Genomic DNA, 19313 nt, shown 5'->3' on the forward strand with positions numbered 1-19313 from the left:
CCGCCAGCAGCAAGCGCTATACCACTACAAATGTTACATGTGTAGTGACTAACTCGGGGTTAACACGCTTAATAGGTAGTCCGTCTATTGCCGGCGACGCTCCTCAGTCAGGACAGTTGGTAGGCCGCCTGACTGGCGGCGGCGCCCCGAGACGGTGACGAGGAGGAGGACGAGGAGGAGGACGGTGAAGACGACGAGAAGAACGGTGACGAAGACTCCAGCAGCACGACGGGGAAGACCGCTTGTGCTGCGATCGAAACGTCGTGGGTTTTTTGCTTTTATTATTTTCAATTTTTTCTTTTACATTTTTATTTAAATTTGTTATCTTTTATTTTCATTTTATTTTCTATCTACGTGACTTTACCGAAAGAACCAAGAAAAAATGTAGATGATGTGATCACACACACACACGCTGTATATACGCAATATAGATTATGTAGTGATCACACACACGCTATATACACAATATAGATGTGATCACACACACACACGCTGTATATAAAAAATATAGATTAAGTGATCACACACACACGCTGTATATAAACAATATAGATGATGTGATCACACACACGCTGTATATAAACAATATAGATTATGTGATCACACACACGCTGTATATAAACAATATAGATTATGTGATCACAAACACAACAATACTAAGGAGGCGGACTTTAGAGTAACGGATCGATACCAACTGTTTACAACAAATCGATCCAGTTCAGAATCGCGATTCCTGCGACGCGGGAAGAGGAATCGAGCAGCGAGCTCCACGCGCGCCCCGCCAGCGAGCGACGGGTCGAACGCGGGAGGAATCGATTCCAACAAACGGAATCGACGACGCTCGATTGTTCATGAGTCGAATCGCCCGAGTCCAATGGCGACCGCTCGCGAGTTGGGATAGAGGAAGAAGGCTTCACGAGTTTGCGTCTCATCGAGGAAGAAGAAGAGCGGATGACGACGAGGAGGTGGTGGTGGTGGTGACGAGGAGGTGGTGGTGGTGGAGGAGACGCGGTGCCATGGCCAAGGACCTCCCGCCCGGCAACCCGGAGCTGATCGCTGCCATCGTTGACCACCTCAAGTCTCAGGGCCTCTTCGACCAATTCCGCAGAGACTGCCTGGCGGACTTCGACACCAGGGTGCGAGTGGGGAGACACGGGGACAGAGACACACGGGGACAGAGAGTGGGGACACGGGGACAGAGACACGGGGACACGGGGAGAGAGAAACACGGGGACAGAGAGACACGGGGAGAGAGACACGGGGAGAGAGAGTGGGGAGAGAGACACGGGGACAGAGAGAGACACGGGGAGTGGGACACGGGGACAGAGACACGGGGACAGAGACACGGGGACACGGGGAGAGAGACACGGGGACAGAGACACTGGGACAGAGACACACGGGGACAGAGTGGAGACACGGGGACAGAGACACAGGGACAGAGACACACGGGGACAGAGACACACGGGGACAGAGACACACGGGGACAGACACACGGGGACAGAGACACGGGGACAGAGACACGGGGACAGAGACACGGGGACAGAGACACGGAGAGAGAGGGGAGACACGGGGACAGAGAGACACGGGGAGAGAGATACGGGGAGAGAGACACGGGGACATGGGGAGAGAGGAGAGACACGGGGAGGGAGACACGGGGACAGAGACACACGGGGACACGGGGAGAGAGGAGAGACACGGAGAGGGAGACACCGGCAGAGAGTAGGACACGGGGAGTGGGACACGGGCAGAGAGGGGAGACACAGGCAGAGAGAGTGGGGAGAGAGACACGGGGAGAGAGACACAGGGAGAGAGAGACACAGGGAGAGAGACACAGGGAGTGGGACACGGGGAGATAGACACGGGGAGTGGGGCACGGGGACAGAGAGACACGGGGACAGAGAGACACGGGGACAGAGAGACACGGGGAGTGGGACACGGGGAGAGAGACACGGGGAGAGGGGGAACACGGGGAGATACGGGGAGTGGGACACGGGGAGAGAGACACGGGGAGAGAGAGGGGGACACGGAGACACGGGGGGAGAGACACGGGGAGAGAGAGACACGGGGAGGGAGAGACACGGGGAGAGAGAGACACGGGGAGTGGGGCACGAGGGGAGAGACACGGCGAGAGAGACAAGGGGAGTGGGACAAGGGGAGTGGGACAAGGGGAGTGGGACACGGGGAGTGGGACACGGGGAGAGAGACACGGGGAGAGAGACACGAGGAGTGGGACACGGGGAGTGGGACACGGGGACAGAGAGACACCGGGACAGAGAGACATGGGGAGTGGGACACGGGGAGAGAGACACGGGGAGAGGGGGAACACGGGGAGATACGGGGAGTGGGACACGGGGAGAGGGAGACACGGGGAGAGAGAAGGGGACACGGGGAGAGAGACACGGGGAGTGGGACACGGGGAGACACGGGCAGAGAGGGGGAGACACGGGCAGAGAGGGGGAGACACGGGGGGTGAGACACTGGCAGAGGGAGAGACACGGGGAGAGAAGTGGAGACACGTGGACAGAGACACGGGCAGAAGGGAGACACGGAGAGGGACACGGGGAGGGACACGGGGAGACAGCAGAAGGCAGAGCTACATGGAGACGCTAAGGGCACAGGCATGGAACAAGCAGAGCACAGGGAGCCAGAGAGACTCACCCAGAGCCACTCACCCAGAGCCACTCACCCAGAGCCACTCACCCAGAGAGACTCACCCAGAGCCACTCACCCAGAGCCACTCACCCAGAGAGACTCACCCAGAGAGACTCACCCAGAGAGACTCACCCAGAGAGACTCACCCAGAGCCACTCACCCAGAGCCAGAGAGACCCGACTCACTCACTCACTCACTCACTCGAGTCCACCCCGGCTCAAGCTCGACCCCTGAGGCTCGTCAGAGAACTCACGTTGAGGTGACGAGACCTCGCCTGTCATTCCCCGTGGTCTACGAGTCGTCGCCTAGGTCGACTCAGCCTCAAAAGAGTCCCTGGTGCGGTGTGTAAACATCGCCACTGGAGAGACAAAGGCGGCCGGGCGTGGTGCTGGCCACCCACCCCCTCGTGTGCCGCGTGTCGGCCTTCGTAGGAGCACTTGCCCCAACAGTCTGTGCAGGTTATACGAGGGTTCTTTGTCTTGTGCTGTGTGCATGATGTGTTTATAGAAACCCCGTGTTGTGTCGCACTGCCACACTCACACCGTGTTCTGTTTTGCAGCCTGCTTACCAGAACCTCCGCGAGAGAATGGATTCGTTCGTGTCCAATCACTTGGGTCACCAGAATTGGACTCCGGAGATCAACAAAAATCAAATGAGAAACGGGCTCCGACAGACAATTCTGCAGTGAGTTTGGTGATTTCTAAAAGTTTCTTGTTTTGGCCATGTTTGTTTGTTGTAGTACGGAGTAAGACTGATGGCCTTAATCTAAGTTGTCTTGTGGTTGTTGTTGTTTGACTTGCATCCCACTGGGATTTTTGCACACAGCGGGGGTGTACGGTGTTTTTTCTGCAATATTTTGCTGTCTTTTCTTGGATTTTCTGTTTGCACTAAGTCACATTATTCACTTTAAGATATTTTCTTGTTCATGTTTTTTGTTTGTTGCGGTTGCACCCGATTCAAGAGCCGAATGGCTCGCAGGGCTATACCTAATAAATGAACTTGAACTTGAGTTTCTCTCCGACCTTGCTGGACGGCGCTGCATCTCCAGTTGCTTGAACCACTGTCACATTCACGACTGTGTGTGCACGTTATTATATTAACATAAACCCATAATATACGTTTGTTTTGCATGTTCTGTTTACGTGACAAACCTTTCTAATTGGCTGTGTCGGGTGGTGGCGGGTTTAACGACACATAATTATGCCATCTTACCCCCAAAACAACTATTATGGATGATATTGGTCGCGAAAGCCGACTACGTGTTGAACTATATATAAGTATAGCGTCACTTCGCTTTGTGTTGCTCAGTCACCCTCGTCCCGTAATGAATTCATCTTTGACAGATACCCCTCGAGGAACACTTTGGTCATGCACGGTGTGCGACGGTAGTGGTGGCACCTCGGCTAATGCCACGTGCAGGACAAGTGGCACAGTCTGCAGTGTGCGACGAGTTCTTATCGAGCTCCTTGCCTTGAGACCCGCTTAATTATTTTGTTCGGAGGTAAATGTATCCCAGCTCGAAGAGCAAACGCAGCTAATATTCTCCAGTTTACCGAAATTCATTGACTGATGCGTATGTGGTACTTTAGAAGCGGTGACCATCAAACTACACCTTGACAAAATGTTAACGCACGATTGTGTTTTTTACTTCAAACTTTCGTGACTGCAGGAATTCATATTCTTGGTTCTTTCGGGAAAGTCACGTAGGTAAAGCATAAAAATAAAATACAGTTAAAAATAAATTGAAAATAAAAGCAAAAAGCCCACGATGTTTCAACCGCTTGTGTTGCGATCGAAACGTCGTGGTTTTTTTGCTTTAATTTTTTTCAATTTATGTTTATTTTTTATCTACATGACTTTCCCGAAAGAACCAAGAACACGAGTGTGTGTTGTTTGTCTGTGTTCACGTCCTCTGGATGTAGGAGCCGGCTCGGTTTTAGAAGCCGGTCTGGCACCGCACAGCTTTTCGTGCAGAATCTGCGTTGAGAAATCATCGCTACTGCAGCAAAGAATACTTTTGACTTGCACGTTCCACAAAAAGCTGTTGAAATTGTCGTCATTAAAATGATAAATGTAAAATAGAACACTATATATATGGATGTTTAACAAATAAAATTAGAAAAAATGTACCCCCAAACTAAACTGAAATACAAAAAAAATACATCAAACTGGGAGTGGGAGAAAATATTTCACCAAATGAATTTGAAAAACAACAAAAACATTATCTGCTCACAGTATTTATCCTAAACAACTTCTGGGCATTTGTATTGTAGTTGAAATCTGTACAGTGTTTTTCCCATCTTCATCATGGTCACGCACATCTCTCCTGACCCAAAAGTGTATTTTGTCTTAAACAATTTTTAAAATCTGGTGAATAGTTCTCATTGTGTAGACTTAGGTGAGTATATATATATACCTCATATATTGAACGCTTGTGGCTTTTCAGGTCGGGTATGTTGGAGTCTGCCGTGAACCGCATCGTCCATCAAGTGGTCAACCCAAAGATCAGCACGTTCTTTCGGCCGCAGATCGAAAACGTGGTGCACGAGTATCTTGGCGTGAACGAGGAGGGAGAGGTGGTGGCGGCAGGAGCAGCGGCAGGAGCGGCTCCCCCGCCTCCTCCGCTCCCTCCTATGGACACCGACTCCCAGGATCCACACGCTCCACCGGCGATGGAAGCCGAGGCGGCGGCAGCAGCAGCAGACACTGACGTGGCCTCAACGGAGGAGGCTGCATATCCGCAGTAGTGCAGGCGAAGCTTCGCCACTTTTTTCTGCCTGTCAAGAGCTTGTTTTCATCGCAAGTGTTTGGTTGTCTTTGAGAGACGTCATTATGAACGAAGCATCTCATGTTGTCGTGCTTTTTTCAGAGGTCTATATTTGGTTTTATTCGGTTGTGTTTTTTTTTTCCTCTGTAAACATTTACAAAGTCACGTTTAAGAAACAATATTCTTAAGCGTGTTTGGATTTTTTTTTACTGTGGCGATGTTTTATAATTGTCATATTGAAAAAATGTGTCCGTGGCTCTCATCAACCAGTCCACGAAATGGGCAAAACTAATTTAATGATGTTTAATGTAAATTAGATTGTTTGTAGTGTCTGATCAGCTGGCTTATAGTTAATGTGTACTTACTTGAGCTGTTAGGATTTCAAACCCCAAATTATATTTTTTCAGTGAAAAAGTTCAGTTGCCTATCCTATTCCCACTCAAATTCTTCCCAGTAATGAACCGAGTAAAATGTCAAACTGAATTTGTATGTTCACGCTGTGTACTTTGAATCCATCTCACAACACAAAACCCAAATATGTCCTCTCGCCCAAGGGGCTTTCAGACTGGTTTAAAATAATGTATTTAGAAGGCAAAAGAGTCACATGTCTGGGTCTCATAAGCAGTCAGGCTCATGAAACACTGCCAGATTATCGGATGTTATTGGCAGGAGTACTGCATGTTTGGCACACATCTAATTAAAAACCTTGTATTAAGCATTATGGGTAAATAAACAAGTCGACTTCCATCTGTTCACACTGTTATTTTACAACAGTCTCTGGTCCAAGGCTAATATTATCCAGCGGCATTTGTTTAAGAAAGCAAATTTGGCGAGTTTAGATTGTCTGGGCCTCATCAGGGTTTGTAAATGCTTCTGGATTGGAAGATGTCTCGCAGTGGCAAAGCTGGTCCAGTGTTCTGTTTAAGACTGCTGGAAAGCAGACCACGTGGGTGAAACTGCTGTAGCACGAAAATAATTTCTTCTAGAAAAAGGCAATGTTTGGTAATTTATAACCTTTATTTAAACACGGATGTCGTTGCAAATGTACATATGCACATTTCACATGTCTGTGGCTTCAGTACTATTCTATACACGAGTAGTTGATGAAACTGAACTCATAATTGACAAACACTTCAGCAAAATATTTGTTAATATGTAAATGCACTATTGACCATTTGAAAATGTATGTATTTGGAAAATAGCAATGCTTAACACAATAAATAAAGCATTTTTTAATCACAGAATAAGAACGTTGGACACTTCCATGACGATATGGAGCAAAATACATGCATCTTTCATGGATACTTGGCGAGATAAATGCATAATAATAGTGCAGGCCCTTAAACTAAGCTCATGGGCCCCAGAGTGATGAAGTGGGAACTCCACGCTATTGTTTCCAGAGGCAGACTTTGCAGCAGTGAACATCGTTAACTGCTGATGAGTCCCAATGGGAACGAAGCCAGTCCAGATGTCACTGCTGGTTTATGGTGACCTCATACGAATACACTTAGTTTTTTCGGTAAAGTCACGTAGGTAAAAAATTACCCAATACGAAGACCGCAGTGCATTTCTTAAGGGAACTGTTGATGGTTTTCTCTTTCACATTGCAGAGGCTGTTTTTTTACACACTTGTCATTTGAAACCTGTGGTCTTCCAGCCTGCCCTATGAAACGGTGACGGTTTTTTGTCGTAATTTAAAGATTTGACTGGATCAATCGTGCAGAACTTGCAGGTGAAAGGAACTTAAAAGTTCAAAACTGGTAAATCCATTTTCGAAAATTGTTGGTTATACACGGTTACAACTCGTAAGCAAAAGATCATTTTCACAGATGCTGGGAAACAGGAATGTACATTTACGTTCTAATATGCAATGGTTGATTGTGACAATTAGTTACCTTTGCTTAACTACAACACACACACTCATGTCCACATAGTTTATGCATGCACCACCTACAAAATGATTACGACGTTAAATACGCCGTTTATACATTATTAGTCCACAACGAATTAATTATCAGGGTAAAACAGCTGAAATTAAATATTACTTGAGTTTATTTTCCCATCCCGTAAATGAACGCTCCATTTTTATTACAATAAAAAACCTCAACTCCCACAAAGATACGTTTGTTAACACGTAGGCTTTCGCAGCCAATATCCATAATACAGGTGTTTTGGATTAGATCGCGTAAATACAAATGTGTCGTTACTCTCCAACACACCGGTGTGCTGTACTAGTAACGAATTGGCTACGTTCTGTTTACGTGACAACCCTTACTAGTTGGCTGTGTCGGATGGTGGCGGGCTTAACGATCTAACCCAAAAAAACCTCTTATGAATGATACGTTTACTCAACGCTGAAATTCAACGAAAGCTCAAACTCGACGAAAGAGCGGCAGGATGATGACGCAGTGGTGACACTGGTGTCTCAGAGGAAGAAGCTCCCTGGGTTCGACTCCCAACTCGGACGCCTTGTGGAGTGTCTATGTTCTCCCCCTGTTCTGCGTGGGTTTTCTCCAGGCTTTCTCACCGGGTTCTCCGGTTTACTTCCATAGGTTTAAAAACAACATACAAACATCCCAATGCTGAAAAAATTACCTGCCAATTAAACGAGAATTACACCTGGCAGCATTGCCCCTCGCTGCAACAACCTGGCAGCAGCCACCTCGAAAATAATTGAGACTCGATGTGGCTTTCCAAGGTAAACAAACATAATAAAACAATGATAGCGACTAACATTCTAACAATGTACTCTTGAAAGCAAAGCTTGAGTGGTATGATCTGAATCGCAATACTGCAATGCAACTGGCCAGTAATGTCACCTGCATTGTCCAGAATACTGACACCACCACAAAGTTAATATTTTTATTTAAAGCTTTTCGTGACTGCATGGATTCATATTCTTGGTTCTTTCGGTAAAGTCACGTAGAAGGGAAATAATAAAATAAAACAAAACAAAGATTGTCACGACGTTTCGACCACAACGCAAGCAGCTGTCCTCAGGTGAAGAATAGGGTTGTGACTTTACCGAAAGAACCAAGAATATTAATATTTTTACTTGCATAGACTTAACAGTTTTTGCTCATGTCGCAGTTACGCTCATCTTACACTTAGCTACATTACTGAAGAGGATAAATAAGTTCAGGAAATACTTGGTTGTAAAATAGTTTAGTAAAAAAACATTTAACTAAAGGAGCTAATTACAGCTTAATTAAAATTATACATTTATGAACTTTTCCTTCACATTGCAATGTTCTCTGTTTCGATATACAGCGTACATCGTAACATTTCACCCCAACCACACGAAGAAGAGAGTTACGCGACAGAGTTTGCATCGTTACCACAAAGACATGCTGTGCTTGTGGTGCCAATATGGCACGTTGCAATTGCTCTACCTTGGATGAGCAAACACGAATCCGGGCAGTGGGGAGATGGTGACCTTCAGGCTCCGTTCAGTGCGGAATCACGAATGGCGCCATCAACCCGGCGACTCGACATCAATCGGCGATCATTGCAGAACAACAACTCAAGCGACCGTAAGCGGCCCTCCCCACGCACTTTCAGATGGGTCCTGGAATGAGGATCCTCCGACGCAACATTGAGCAACTTTCCTGGACAAAGCACCCGGAACAGACCCGTGGGACACAAAAACGACGACTCAACGCCCGAATCACAAATATGAAGGAGGTAGCAATCACGGCGAGACCCGATCCACTGCTCCCGACGAAATTACTTGGCTCAACCACCGCAAAGTAAAATGATAGCACATTTTTAAAACGTTAAATGAAATGTGACACGCTCATTGAAAGAAAACGTGAAAACGCGTTTGAGATTTTAACACCGTTGCATGTCCTCGTGTTAACCTTCTCGTGAGCCATTGCGCGCGCCTCGGAAATTCAGTGGGGGCGTTGGAGACATCCGTTCGGCTTCCGCACGAGGCGGCGAGAGCTGGACGTGACCTCGTGAGTACAATGCGAGATGCAAGAAGAAGTCACAAACATTTAAACGATCCAATTCGTTTGTTGGCCAATGTTTACCTTTGTCCAATTTTGGTGAAACTGAGCCAAGGTCGAACCCAGGGAGTCGGCAACCAAAATAACAAGAAGGGGACATTTTTTTCGAATTCGGTAAAAAAACGGAGATATTTCAAGAGCCGCAATGCACCATGGTGAGTACGAGACGGCGGTGGTCCTCAATAGACCACGTCACCAAGCGGTCCCGAAAGATCCGCGTGCAGCTCCAGAGCCGCAGGTTTTTGTCGACCCCTGGTCTGGCCAATGCGATGTTCGTTGGCGATGTGCTTCATCATCATCATCATTTCCCATCATCATCGCCACCCAAAACCATCACCACCCATTATCATCACTCATCATCGACCTGGGCGAGGTTTGGGGAGGGAGAGGGGGGGACAATGCCCCCCCCCCCCCCCAAAAAAAACTGGACACCGTTATTAATTTATTTGTAATAGTTTACAATTAAGAAAAAAATAATGATATGCACCTGCGATTCCTAATGTGAGGGACAAAGCGAACCTCTGCATCCCCACCCAACTAGACTCCGCCGGTGCGGATGGATGACCACTGTGGTGTCGATGGTGCAGCGGTGCTGTGGCTCTTGGGCTTGGGATCTGGTGGTGGTCACGAGGATATCGGGTAGAGGAGCCGGGTGCTCCCTCGCACGGCCTGCTGGTTCCCGATGAGCGTGAGCGGCATCAGCTCGTAGTGCTCGATCATCTCCGGCACGCTGTTGAATTTCTAGGGAAGGGATGAAAGGAAGGGGTAAGAAAAACGTTTAAAGTGCGGTACGTTTAGAAAAGCAACGCGTTTTGCATCCTCGTGTTGTGTAGATGTACACAGCGCCTTATTCCAAGGCGCTTTACAACATTTGTAATATTGTACATTTCATTGAAATTAAGATTGGGCTCATTAAAAGTGGTGGTGTGGTGATGGTGACAGGAGAACAGGTGGGAGAGGTGAAGGAGGGGCTGGGGTAGTGATAGGGGCTGGGGTAGTGATAGGGGCTGGGGTAGTGATGGGGGTTGGAGTAGTGATAGGGGTTTTAACATCTTAACACAACTGTTTTGTTGCCAGAAAAAAGGGGAAAACCTGCTCTCAGTTGATAGTTGAGTTTCATTTTTAAAAACATGTCTGGAGCCTGGACACCCACGACACGCACAGCGACCACAACGAAGCACCAGGTCGTTACGTGTCCATGAGACACAAACGCCGCGTTACCTCCTCGCCCGCCTTCTCCATGCCGAGGGCGAACTTCTGCTCGGCCTCCACGTAGCGGATCTGGATGTTGAACACGGTCCTTTTGAAGTACACCACCAGCGTGTACGGCTGGTTCTGCTGATGCCCGGAGCTCCTCCGCACCATGAACGCTCCGTCCTGCAAGAGGCCCAGCCGCAGGCCGGCACGTAAGCAGCATGTGTCTCAAGTTCAAGTTCATTTATTTGGTATCGCCCTGTGAGCCATTTGGCTCTTGAATCGGGTGCAACCGCAACAAACAAAAACATGAACAAGAAAATATCTTAAAGTGACGATGTGACTGTTGTGGGCGGCACAACTTGGCACCAGGGACTATGGGGGCTGGAAGGGCCCCATTTCATTCCTTGCACCAGGGCCCATGCCAACCACACTCGTACACCACTGACAGTAAACCTACACCAATTGATATGAAAAGACCATTGATTTCTTCTGAATTGATGTCACCAAGGCCCACTGAGCCATAGAGCTCTTTATCAGAAGCGACCTGACCACAACGAAGTGGCTTATCTCTAAACGCGTGACGTTGATTCTAAATGTGGTGGGAAAACCCGAAGGACCCGGAGAAAAGTCCATGCGACCACCGGGAGAGAGACACGCAAACTCCAAATAATACTGCAGGCGTCACGGTCGAGATCGAACCCACGACCTCCTGTATACCAGGCGAGTTAGTTAATATCTCGCCACCGTGGTAGCATGAACAGTGAGCGTCGCTTTGTTATGATAGAAGCGAATGCAGGGAGAGGGTTACTCTGGCAGGACGGCACACAGCACGCGGCTGTATTAGTCGGGACAGGAGCTCGAGAGCTCGGTGAGCAGACTGGAGTCAGAAGCGGTGAAGGAGGCCGCAGGTAAAACCCGTCGGGGAGGCCGAGGTTCCCATTTGGACGAAACGGCCGAAACACACACACGTCGCCTTTCCAATTTGCCCCATCCAGCGTTCAACACGTTGGCCTTTCGTGAGCCAATATCATCCAGAATGGAGCCTCATCAGGCCGGTTGTAAGGACCGGGCGAGACGTCACGGCACTCGAATTGTGAATGTTGTGGTGGGTTTACTCTCCAACACACAACTGGTGTGTTGTACTCGTAACGAATCGGCACATTGTGTTTACATGACAAACCTTACTAATTGGCTGTGTCGAGTGGTAGCGGGTTTAACGACACATTTATATTTACGCGATCTAACCCAAAAAAACCCCCTCTATTATGGATCCACAGGTGTTTAATAAAAAAAACTAAAATCACATGAAAAGAAAATGATGGTCAAGGTGAGAATCTTACCAAGGATGTTGCCTAAACCAATTCTAACACTTATCTGTAAATGACAGATACCCGTCAGGCATACAATTGCGGCAGGCATGGCTTTATGCCGACACACCCTACATACAATAGAGTCAGCAGTATCGACTGAATCTATAGCAGTATCTACTAACTCTATAGTATTTAATTTTGACCTTTCTTCATGGAAAGTAAAGCTAAGAAAGAAATCAATGCAGCAACTAATATACATTTTTATTCACGTGTGCCTGGATCTTTAGACTAACGCAGAAGGTCGAGCGGCTATGAACATTCATTTACGCAAGTTCGCTTTCGATTTTACGTATCTTTATAGAAAGTGAAGGCAAAAAATAATTCTACGCCACATCGCAGTGCGTTTGGTGGCTGTATTTATTTCTTCGGCACGTCAAGCAAGAGGTAAATCTACTTTACGCTTCCGTCCTAGGACGTGCTAACAAGCTAGTATATAGAGAGCCATTCGAGTGATAATAAATAGCGAAAAATGCTCGTGCACCAACACATACCAAGTTTGATGCTCTTAAAATGTCTTCGGCTTTCCGGCGATCGAACCTGCTGGCATACCAGATCTTTGAGTAGATTTCCTGTCAAAAGAACATTTTGATGAGTGCATCGACTTTGGAAATATTTGTCAAGAAAAATAAATACTAATAGGGGTTTTCCCCTTTTTTCTGGCAACAAAACTCACACCTTTTGCAAGGAATCATGTTTACATTAACCACAATACTTGCAGTCAAATGCAAACAAAAAACAATACTCTGATAATTTATGCATTGTCCTTGAAACTGATTGGTCCACACCAGAGATAGCTTTCTTTAGAGCCTAGATGACAAATGAGGTCCCATGATGTAGCTGCTCACCCCGAGCTCTCATTACTCTGATAATGCGTTGTCTTTGAACTGTGCGCCTTTTGGCGTCATCTGGTCGAACACCATATGAGACTAGGCTCTAAAGAAAGCTGTCTCTGGTGTGGACCAATCAGTTTCAAGGACAATGCATAAATTATCAGAGTATTGTTTTTTGTTTGCATTTGACTGCAAGTACTGTGGTCAATGTAAACATGATTCCTTCCAAAAGGTGTCAGTTTTGTTGCCAGAAAAAAAAGGGGAAAAACCATATTAGTATATTTTGGTACTGGCAAAGGAGGTCCCATGATGTAAGAAAAATAAATGTTCGTGAGAAACCCGTTTCGGAAGTATCATAATAATAATAAAATAATAATACATAAAATTTTGATTTGAAGTTTTCGTGACTGCAGGGATCCATACTCTCTGGATCTTTCGGTAAAGTCACGTAGGTAGAAAATAAAACAAATCACGACGTTTCGGGCGCAACACAAGCGTCCGTCATCAGGTGGGACAACCACAGCAGAAACAATTGCTGAAGTGGGCAAAAGAGCTGCTGTGACAAGGGATTATATAGCTGAGGAAGGGGGGAGGAGCCAAGGGGAGTGTGGGGGCGGGGCGTAGGTCAGAGGAGAGTGGCACGCCCCGCCCCCACACTCCCCTTGGCTCCTCCCCCTTCCTCAGTTATATAATCCCTTGTCACAATAAGCTATTTTGCCTACTGCAGCAATTGTTTCTTGCTGTGGTTGTCCCACTTGATGATGGACGCTTGTGTTGCGCCCGAAACGTCGTGATTTTACTTATTTTATTTTATACCTACGTGACTTTACCGAAAGAACCAAAGAGTAATTATACGTTACTCGAGGCTTTGTAAAAATCATACATAAATAACAAAGTTAACGGATCATGATTTACATTCGTTTTGTAAGGCGCCTTCCACTAATGTCTCAAATAAATAAAAGAAATAACGAAACTAGCATCTGAACAAGGGGGAGGAAACAAGAATAAGTCTAGAAATATAGTCTAGAAGTATAGTATAGAAGCTAATACAAAGATATGCATTGGGGTGATAACAAAGTCTATGCTGTCTACATAATTTGGCCGGATGAAGGTTGCAATCGCAGAGGAAGGCTGGCATTTTCCGTGCTCTTTCAGACGAAGAATAGCGTCAGACAAGACGTGTGGAGCGCTCATTAGAAAGTCTGCACGTGGCTTCGCTGCGATAACGTCACCTGATAGTAAAACCGCACACTGCGGGAAGGCTTTTAATTCACATTGCATTTCATTTTGGGCCCAAAAAATATATAACATGACCCAAGACGACGCTTATCGCTGTATGGGGTTTCTTACTGGTTATATAATACTGGTAGGAACCACCTGGTTCCACCAGCCCACAGGGGATTATTGTGTCCGTCCGTCCGTCGTGCATCCAAAAATGGGCGGGGTGGGGCTGGGTGGAGAGGGGAGGGTGGGGAGGGGCTGGGTGGGGAGGGGAGGGTGGGGAGGGGCTCGGTGAGGGGTGGGAGAGGTGGGGCTGGGTGGAGAGGGGCTGGTCACCCCGTGGTGCCCTTATAAAACTCAACGTTTAACCTACTCACGCCGGCTTGTGCCCGCCCTCACAGTCCGCCATATTTGCGGAATATACCACGCCGCCGTTGACCCTGGCCATTGACCCAGCAACCCAACGTTCCTACCAGCTCCCTCCGCAAGAATGTGTTTATAAAAACACACAAGTGTTGCAGTACGGCTGCTAAAGGGGGCGACTAAAGCTGTATTTACAGAACGACCCGTTCCATCCGCACCGACGTGCGGGGAAGAACTTTGCGGATGACTCGTGAGTTGCGCGCACAAATTGATCCCCCACTTATCCGTGACAAAACACGGACAAATGCGGATAATTGGATGGGCTTTGCCGCTCACAGAAATTTGGAAGTCAAAACAGCGGCTTGAAAAGCTCCCTCTGCTGGTTGAGCGGACACCTTGGAAGGGGTGGGAGTTGCCTCTCTCACTTTGCCCCATCAAATGCAACCTGCTGATTAATTACCTGCGGCGTTTCCCCAATTATACTGCTAGGTGAACGGAATCCCGTTCACATGTTCATTATATTTTGACCATCGTCAATGAATAATAATAATGCAAAACTCCTTGTCATCCACGCAAAATCACAAAAATTAGGAAGTCAAAACAGCGGCTTGAAAAGCTCCCTCTGCTGGTTGAGGGGACACCTTGGAAGGGGTGGGAGTTGCCTCTCACTTTGCCCCACCAAATGCAACCTGCTGATTGATTACCTGCGGCGTTTCCCCAATTATACTGCTGGGTGAACGGAATCCCGTTCACATGTTCATTATATGTTGACCATCGTCAATGAAAAATACTAATTCAAATGTAAAATGCGCATTCCATCGTAGGATCCCGATGCGCAATGCATGAAAATCAGAAAACAAAAACAGAACCAGGGCAACCGACCAAACTAAAGAGGGAAGGCCACTTTAAAGTGATGGGGCTTTTAAAGTAGAATTAAATATATCTACCGACTCTGATTGCCTGATTTCAAGTGGCAAGGCGTTCCATAGCTTTGGTACCACGCTAACAAAAGCACCGATCACCAAAAGAGCGCAACCGAGACCCTGGGAGTGCTGAGAAGTTGGAGATAGGAAGATCTTAAGGACCATGCTGGAATAAAAAGATGTATTAGTTCCTGCAAGTAATTTGAATAAATCATAAGATTTGAATTGAAGCCTTGAGACTATTGCAAACGAGTTGGTGTGCATTGAATTTGTGTAAATCAACTCACCGTATCAGACGGAGGCCTGCAAAGTTGACTTTCGTGGCTCTGATATGGATATCGTAAATCTAAAGAAAAGATAAAAACAGGATTGAATCACAATTATTGGAGCAATATATAAATCTGTAATTACATGCACTATAATGCGAACATGTGGGCCAGTTTCGTAATACTAACATTAATAATATAATAATTGACAGGCCCTTAGGCAATCCACTGCTCGATCAAGGTCTCCCCGCGCTGTGTGTCTGCCCATACTTCACCACGCTGGTAAGCGTGCGTTGGTGATAGGGGTGGGAATCAAACTCAGGTCGCCGCGTTCGTCGCCAAGCGTGCTCCCCGACGCGCCACTGCTCCAGCCCCTGATATAGCACGACTCGAATGAGTCGAGCCTGCGCTGGTGATAAGGTGCGTGACTCAGGGAGCAGTGGCAGATTGCTTTACACACTGCACCGCGGAGCTGAGAAAAACTCGCAACCGCTGCCCATGCGTGCAAGAGATAAGAGATAAGTGGTATCTTAACCTGGCCCGAGACCTCTCCTAGGTTAACTCGGTGTAAAATCAACGCGTGCTGCGGAGTGTGTTGACACGAGCGCTGGGCAGGCAGGTCACGTGCACCCATCACGTACCATGCGTGAGATCTGACCGAGTTTGTGCAGCGCTTGCCGAACTGAATTGGCTTCCGGTTGCCGAACGAATTCGTTGTAAAGGCCACGCTCATTGCACGCTAAGCGCTTGATCTCGTCAAGCAGCATAAACCATCATCAGGCAAACTCCGTGTCATCCTCACAGCAGCAGCAGCAGCTTTCGGTTGATCATCGAACGAAGACGCTTTCAGATGCGCTTCTTCAGCCGTCTGGAACGCTCTTGCTTCTGATATGAGGAAGCCACTGGAGCGATGCACTTTTAAATCATTTAAATTGACAAACTAATTTTTTTAGGACTGCTTTTTGTGTTTAGTTTGTTGTCTTTCCACCGCACCTCCGATTAGCACGGTTTGCTACATATGGTGTGAAAGAAGTTCAACGTACATATATAAATGTATACGGTGACCCAAGCAGTGGTAAATACTAGAAACTGTTGTAATATCTTATTCGATTCCAGTGTGGTATGGGCCATGTGTAATAACGCAGCTGTTCACATTAAACAACTTCAGAAATAAATCAATTTTACAGCAATCATCTCTGCACCGAAAACAATACAAATTGCACATTCTCATCACACACGTACACACACACAGCACACGTTAAACTGTGCACACGGGCAGAAGCTAATTTAAAAATATTCGGGTTGGGATTTGATTCCACGTTGGTTGCTTTAACAATTAAATATAAAGACCTGGTCACGACTATGTTATGGATGTTATTATTATGAATTCTCAGAGACCAAAGTCTTGCTGAAAAGGTGCATTTATGTTGGTGTTCATCTTCCGCTTACAGCCCTGAACCAATGGTGGAAATTTAACACATTCCTATGGTAGGGACAAGTCTCTCTAATCGTCTAATGGAAGACTGGTGTTAACCTTCCCTACAAAGTGGTACATGTTTTATCGACCCCGAAGGGATGATGGGCCGAGTCAAACCCCATAACCAGGATTTGAACTCACAACCTTCCAATTGAGACCTCACGTCTACTACTGCATTTGTTTGTGCTGGTGGAAGGTGATGTTCAATGACAAAGGAGTCGAGTTATTCGGAGTAGTTCTGCGAGCTTCATTAGCAGCACATTGTTGGCGGAAACCTTTTAATACTGGCGGTATGTGCACGTGTACATCAACGCATGTCCATAGCCCAGTCTGCTTTTGAACTGTGTCTGAGCTAGCCTTGCAAATGAAATACAGTAGACTCTCGATTATCCGCATGCGGTTAACCGATTTGCGGATTAACCATGCACCTGAGATTTTGACATACATTACTAACTCATGTATTTTCCCATAAGCCCAAAATAATGATCTAAGAACATTGTTATTCTTGGAAATCAGTCACATGCTTAAACCGAACACATATGCTGCACCGGTTAATCAGAAAATCACGTGATCGCCTCTACAGCGCAGTAGTTGCATATCTGTAGACACACAGTGGGCGGAGTTTTATTGATGTTGATTGGCGTGGCTCTGCTGTCATCCACTTCGTGGGCAGAGTCTTCTGTGCGAAAGCAGGAGAGTTGCTTTCACTAAGCACGCACATCATCGGTTGGTCGATCGTTAGTATTCGTTCTAAATCGAAAGAGTAACAATCGAAATCGTCAGTTTTGTAGCTGAATTTCTCGTGATTTATTTGATCATTTATTGACGAAACTGTGCGATCGCAGAGAAACTTAAACGTAATTTACACCTACATTAGTGGTTTTTGACATAGAGATCCGCGGAAAATTATTTTATTTTTGGATTATCTGTAATTTAGAATTATCCGCCAGTTGTCCTTCCCGTAATTAGCGCGGATAATCAAAAGTCGACTGTACATGAAAAGGTTCTGCAGGCTGCCGATTAGACTAAAATATGAAACACAAGGAGGGGCTTTGTTTCACCTTTCTCAGGTGATCCAGTCGAGTCTTCTGATTTCTACAAAAAAAAAACACAGAGGAGTTAGCAATTTATAATGGTAGGTTTTTACCCTTTTAACTGGTACAAAACTGACACCTTTATTCAAGGCATCATGTTTGCAATGACCACAACACAAGTAGTCAATAAAGCAAACAAAAAGAAGCAACTCTGATAAGGATAATAATATGCACTGTCCTTGAAGTTGATTGGCCCACACCCGAGACGGCTTTCTTTAGAGCCTAGTCCCCATTGGTGTAGGGCCAGATGACACCAGAAGGCGTATAACTCAAAAACAGTGCAATATCAGAGTATTGAGAGAGATCTCATAGTGTGAGTTAGCAATTCTTTAACACGCAGGCTTTCGCGACCAATATCATGCACGTCCTACTCAGGTTGTATATGTTGTGGCTTGGCTCTCCAACACACCGGTGTGCTGCACTAGTGACGAATTGCCACGTTCTGTTTACGTGACAACCCTTACTAGTTGGCTGTGTCGGGTGGCGGCGGGTTTAACGACACATTTATATTTACGCCATCTAACCCAAAATCAACTATATTATGGATGAGCAATTCTTGTTCAGTTTCCTGACAGATACACACTGGCAATGTTTTGCTATCGTGTGCAAAACAGTAAAAACAACACATGGACATGTAATCACTGCGGTGTGCGACTGTGGTTGTGCAGAAGGATAGACCAATGGACGTACAACGCCTCAGGGCCCGAATCACCAATACAATACAGGAGGCGCCGTCACGGCGACAATTCACCACCCAGCTACTGCCGACGCAATCATCCGCCTCTACCACCTCAACGTACAATCATAGCTGCTGCTCTACAGCAAACATCGGCCGCACGAAGAAGAAAATCGATGGGGTTTTTTTAACTAACATTAATTTACGTTACGCAATTAACATCTTCATAAAATAACCACAATGATTATTTGCCATTTTGTCAACCTACCGTTAGATGAAGGGCCCGCTTAAACGCCGCGCCAAGGCACGGGAATTTGTTTGACCATACTTCACCGCACCCATCCGTCAGGCCCGAGGACGATTCAGGGATATCGCTCGCCACTGATGTTAGTCGTGGTCAGGGAATCGAACTCAGGCGTGGACTGTGCCGCTCCACTCACCCCAAAGGGTTCGTATACAAAAAGAAA

The 19313-nt window shown here is 46.6% G+C and overlaps 2 protein-coding genes across 4 annotated transcripts in view; one reads left to right on the forward strand and one right to left on the reverse strand.

Moving 5' to 3' along the window:
- The first annotated feature begins 832 nt into the window (after window positions 1-832).
- LOC144727241 (biorientation of chromosomes in cell division protein 1-like) lies at window positions 833-6660 on the forward strand. Its single transcript, XM_078605927.1, has 3 exons — window positions 833-1136; window positions 3212-3336; window positions 5099-6660. Exons 1-3 carry the CDS (start codon window positions 852-854, stop codon window positions 5397-5399), a joined length of 711 nt encoding a protein of 236 aa, XP_078462053.1. The 5' UTR covers window positions 833-851; the 3' UTR covers window positions 5400-6660.
- Window positions 6639-19313, reverse strand: part of LOC144727240 (uncharacterized) — a 63211-nt gene continuing 50536 nt past the window's right edge. For all 3 annotated transcript variants that reach the window (XM_078605924.1, XM_078605926.1, XM_078605923.1), the window contains exons 19-23: window positions 18138-18171; window positions 15621-15679; window positions 12488-12565; window positions 10651-10806; window positions 6639-10170 (exon numbers count right to left, since the gene is read on the reverse strand). In XM_078605924.1, coding sequence (XP_078462050.1) covers window positions 10054-10170; window positions 10651-10806; window positions 12488-12565; window positions 15621-15679; window positions 18138-18171 — 444 coding nt within the window. In that variant the 3' untranslated portion in view covers window positions 6639-10053. The remainder of the gene's footprint in view (window positions 10171-10650; window positions 10807-12487; window positions 12566-15620; window positions 15680-18137; window positions 18172-19313) is intronic.

This window comes from Lampetra planeri, chromosome 25 (assembly GCF_965212315.1).
Source record: "Lampetra planeri chromosome 25, kcLamPlan1.2.h2, whole genome shotgun sequence".
Classification (NCBI taxonomy): Eukaryota; Metazoa; Chordata; class Hyperoartia; order Petromyzontiformes; family Petromyzontidae; genus Lampetra; species Lampetra planeri.

Bases quoted from the DNA above. Each gene is read 5' to 3' on its own strand.
- LOC144727241 (XM_078605927.1), top strand. From the start codon at position 852: ATGAGTCGAATCGCCCGAGTCCAATGGCGACCGCTCGCGAGTTGGGAT. The intron at 1,137-3,211 runs GTGCGAGTGGGG...TCTGTTTTGCAG, and splicing joins TGGCGGACTTCGACACCAGG to CCTGCTTACCAGAACCTCCG. The intron at 3,337-5,098 runs GTGAGTTTGGTG...GTGGCTTTTCAG, and splicing joins CTCCGACAGACAATTCTGCA to GTCGGGTATGTTGGAGTCTG.